The following is a 4,468-nucleotide window of genomic DNA, read 5'->3' as shown; positions in this document are numbered from 1 at the left end:
GTAAACCTCTCGCCAGGAAAGATTGCCGGTCATAGAACACTTGATCCTGGTCTACAATCTATGTTTTTCTAAAGATGTGAGCGACTTCCGGGATAGTAACGGGCGATCAAAAATGAGTTGCTGTCGAGTCGCCTTTGGAAGTTCAAGTTAAGTACGATTTGCCATGTCAACAAAAATTCCAAAGGCGACTCGACAGCAACTCATTTTTGATCGCACAGTATCGTGTCAATGTTGAACAAAAAGACTTTTCATTAAACATTGGCGCGATCCTATTCCGGAAGTCGCTCGCATCTTAAGAAAAACATAGATTGTAAATCGACACAAGGTGTGCTGTGACCGGTAATCTTTCCTGGCGAGAGTTATATATACAATTACACATAATTCACCTAACTAGAATGTAGCTTCAAGAGGTTTTTATTTTCTTTGAAAACGTATATTTTTTCTCCTCAATCTCGCATCAACTACCAATTGAGCTTGACGTTTAAGGTAACCTCGAGTCGGCACTTCTTCATCATCATCAGATCCTAAACACAAATAAAACCCTATTTTACCCACATATTTGAGTTGTGTGTAATGATAAGTATGATGGGTTTGTGGTTTGTGCAACGCTATTTAATTTACCTATAAGATGAAACAGAAGGACTTCAAGTTCAAGGTGTTTATGCAAGTATTTCATTTATCTTAAGATTTAGTTTACTTTAAGGGATGACCGAGGGGATCACCAATCTTTATCTCTTAAGATATACCTACCCTTAAGTGTGTGAAATTTTTGAAATTTGGTTCGTCGGACGTTAAGTAATTACAGAAACTTCAATCCTTGTATTTTATCTTTTGTATATGTATTTGTTTTATATTTATAATTATGCTCAACGATTGAAAGTTTAATTGTGTCTACATTTAAATAATTAAATGGCATATGGAGGATATGTTTAACCACAGATAAAATACCCAAAATTTATCTGTGGTTTAACTAAGCAACACCAACTGTGAATTGCATAAACCCCTCAGTGATAAATAAAGATAAATTAAGTTTCAGCGTTGAGTGAGAAACAATAAAGAGGCACAAATATAATATAAATTTGCGATACATATTCCTCATCTCACTCACCGAAGCTTTCCACAACTCTGATGCAGAGAACTGAAAAATGGAATGCTAATGCAATGAACATAAACTGGCACAAATTGATTTCGCGAAGGTTCATCGGTGAGTTAGTTACTTTGCGTAGTAAGACACCGCAAAGCCGCCAAATTAAAAAAAAGTCTGAGTATATTTCTGTGCTATGATGCTTAATCGTCGCTCAACTCAACAACATGAACGCTTACTACAACTGCGGCAATCTCGGTGCCTTTTAACAAGTGTCATCTAATTTAATAAAGTTGCGCCTCTTTTAGTTCGCACTCAACAGTTTCATTTAAATCAAATAGCGTTGCCTCGAGCGTTGCATTCACTCACCACAGCTAGCCTAGCTAAGATGCCAAACCGATTGTAGAACCAACTTGGAAATTGATTCCAGTTAGATCTAAAAAAGCTTAATCAAATTCATACTAACCAATTGGTTGTGGGATAGGTGACTCTTCTTGAGGAACTGGAGTTCTTGCTACCAAGCCTCCATAGGGTGGTGGTAACCACTTATCCTCATCCATCTCCAACACCTCAATCTATAACAAAGTTTCGTGCACTGTAGTAAGTCTTGTCTTGTCTTATATCTAGCAAAATTAATTATGAATTTGAATGGATTTCAATGTATTTTATACAATTTTTGCATAGTGAGTATTTGGATACTTTACCATTGCAGGGTACTTCACGGAAGGTTTCGCTTGATTTAATTCTGAAATTATCTCACAAAGTTCGGCCTCGACTCTTTGCAACGCCATTTTTGAATTTTGTTCGACAGTGGACAGCGGATGTATGCCTCTGTATAAGCTGTCCAAACACGCACCGACATGCCGTATAACTGTTTTCGTCTCTTCTTTTTGGTTCTCATAGTTTTTCTGCAACTCTTCTTGTTCTTGTATTAATTTCTCAAATTGCTCCACTTGCTCTAAATTTCTAGAAAGATACAATAATCTAAGGTATACTTTATATTAATGCATTTGAAATGATTTTGTACATATACTGCGAAATTGAAAATTTGACATTCCGATTTGACAACGATAAACGGAACCTTTGTAGCCATTGAATTTAATAGTTATAAATTTAATCTTCAATTTTTGTTAACAAATAAGTACCTAACAAAAAGTAATGAAATAATAGGTCTCCAAAAATCCAATCATAGAATTTCGTATCTTTTCTTCTTACAAAAAAAAAGGGAAAGACGCGGTAGACGGTAACATCAGTCAGTTTTTTTTTTAATTTTTAAAATATTGAATAAGTTTGGTTATATAAAACAAGGTAAATCCCACCCACCAGGCACCATGAGTAACTCTGGCAAAACAGTTTATTTCATTTTGTAGTTGGTCACTGTGGCATGTGTTGCCTAATGTAAGATCTGCTGTAGCAGTCGCAGCGAACTGCTACAATTAAGCTTCTACTAGTTCTGTAATAATGTAAAACTCGCCTAAGCAAAGGTAGTAATCGCTAATTGCATATTATTTTTACTTTAGTCAGCTACATATCTACTACATTTTGAACTCAGTACTATATTTTAGTTCATTTAGTCTAGGATGCTACATACATATAAATGCTTACTGTTCCTCATCACGCGTTTCTGCATATTTATGTTGTTCAAGTTCAAAATTCAAAACCTCCTGAGTTTTTTCTAAATGTCGTTTTTCAATTTCGGAATTATTTCTTAAGTTATTCAGTCTGCTGTCAGTTTCCCGTTGAGCTCGAAAACGTTCTAAAACCTCTTCCGTTGTTGTTGCCCCTAAAGAATATGCCTGTTCGTGCGAGCACAGTAAATACTATAATTATAATACATACCAGTTCCTTGTTTAAGACTTTCAAATATGTCTACAATAACGTCATCATTTTGAGGAGAAGGTGTCGATTGTTCAGCTACTACATTATTTTCGAGTTTACTATCCGTCTCGGGTCTTATTGGAACCTTTCCGGACTGAAATATTCTTCTTTCCAACTTTTCCAATTCTTGTTGTCCCTTCTCTACTAATAATCGTCCTTCCGATTCTTGTTGATCTCTAGATTTCGCTGCGTTTAAAGCGGATTTTTCTTGTTGAACCAGTGCTGTACGTGCTCGGCCACGCATTTCGGATGCCTCTTCTGCAATCTAAAGGCAAAAACAGTATATTACAGTAAACAAAAGTCTCTACAGGTACCTTTTGAAGTCTATCTATTTCAGTTCTTTGGACACAGAGTTGATTTTCGATACATTTCATGTTAAATTCAAATCTAGCCCCATCTTGTTGCAAAGATGTCATTATGTCTTTATATCGAGTGTTAACGTGTGCTGCTTCCCTCCATTGAATTTTAATTGCGTGCATATTGTTTTGCAATTCAGTTGAAATCTAGGGGGGTTAAATTTTAATACCATATAATGCATATGGAGACACTTGCGTACATTTTTGAATGGTATTTCTACCTTTTGTATTAAAAGTTTTTTCCCTTTTTCCAATGCAAGCTTTTGATATTCTTTGGCAAGTTTTGCTAAATATAATTGTTTCTGTAATTGAAAATGCGTATAGTATAATCGGTCAGTGCAACTTAGGGAATGCTTTATAATAACTACAGCATTGGTTTTGTACAATAGTACCTACCCTACCTACCTGACGAACTTGATAACGAATTAGATCATGTTGTTTGCCTTTATCTATAACGTGAAGATCTAACATTTCTTGGGTTATCCAGGAAGGTTTCTCGCACAATGCCCCAACTGTACTTTTAAGACGACCACTTTTAATTCGCTTCTGGGCTCTATTGGATTTTTGTTCATTAAGCAGAACCAATATTTCCGATATTTCTTTTTTAAGTTTCGCAATTTCGTTGCAATTTCCTTTATATTCTGCTTCACGCACCTCAAATAGCGCCTTCCTTTGACCCTCTAGAACATAATGCTATTCGTAGGTATTTACCTAAATACGATAATAAAATGTGGTTGGTTACCTGATAATTGAATTTTTTTCTTTATTTCTAAAATGTGTTTGTTCACATCCGAAATGCTTGTTGATTTTTTCGTATGTTTTCCGCTCATATTGCTTATTTTCTATGCTTATTAGTATGTACAATTGCCGAAGTCTACATCTTCGTTATTTCAGCTATTGATCAAACTTTTATTATGCTCTAGGTTCCCTACCGAAGCAGACCATTCCCTTTGAAAACGGGTTACGAACTTTTTTAGTACCTATATTTACTAAAGGACTTATCTATAAACTAAACTTATATAATAACATTGTAAATACAATGATAATAATAATAATGATGCCTTGTTACCGTGTCACTAGTATTCGTCAATGCCTGCATCAATGTCATCAATATATTCGTGTAGGGATGAACCACACTAGCAATAGAATA

At 35.2% G+C, this 4,468-nt stretch overlaps 1 protein-coding gene across 1 annotated transcript; it reads right to left on the bottom strand.

Moving 5' to 3' along the window:
- Positions 1–357: 357 nt before the first annotated feature.
- On the bottom strand, positions 358–4,262 carry LOC116164959 (early endosome antigen 1-like). The gene is made up of 9 exons (XM_031479216.1): positions 4,061–4,262; positions 3,724–3,998; positions 3,519–3,620; positions 3,277–3,465; positions 2,924–3,227; positions 2,690–2,867; positions 1,789–2,050; positions 1,551–1,659; positions 358–524 (listed from the first exon to the last, which is right to left on the bottom strand). Exons 1-9 carry the CDS (start codon positions 4,146–4,148, stop codon positions 415–417), a joined length of 1,617 nt encoding a protein of 538 aa, XP_031335076.1. The 5' UTR covers positions 4,149–4,262; the 3' UTR covers positions 358–414.
- Positions 4,263–4,468: the final 206 nt, after the last annotated feature.

The sequence above is a fragment of the Photinus pyralis genome, unplaced genomic scaffold (genome assembly GCF_008802855.1).
Source record: "Photinus pyralis isolate 1611_PpyrPB1 unplaced genomic scaffold, Ppyr1.3 Ppyr1.4_LG2, whole genome shotgun sequence".
Classification (NCBI taxonomy): domain Eukaryota; kingdom Metazoa; phylum Arthropoda; class Insecta; order Coleoptera; family Lampyridae; genus Photinus; species Photinus pyralis.
Note: the sequence above shows the minus strand (reverse complement) of the source record. Positions and strands in the feature narration are given on the sequence as shown.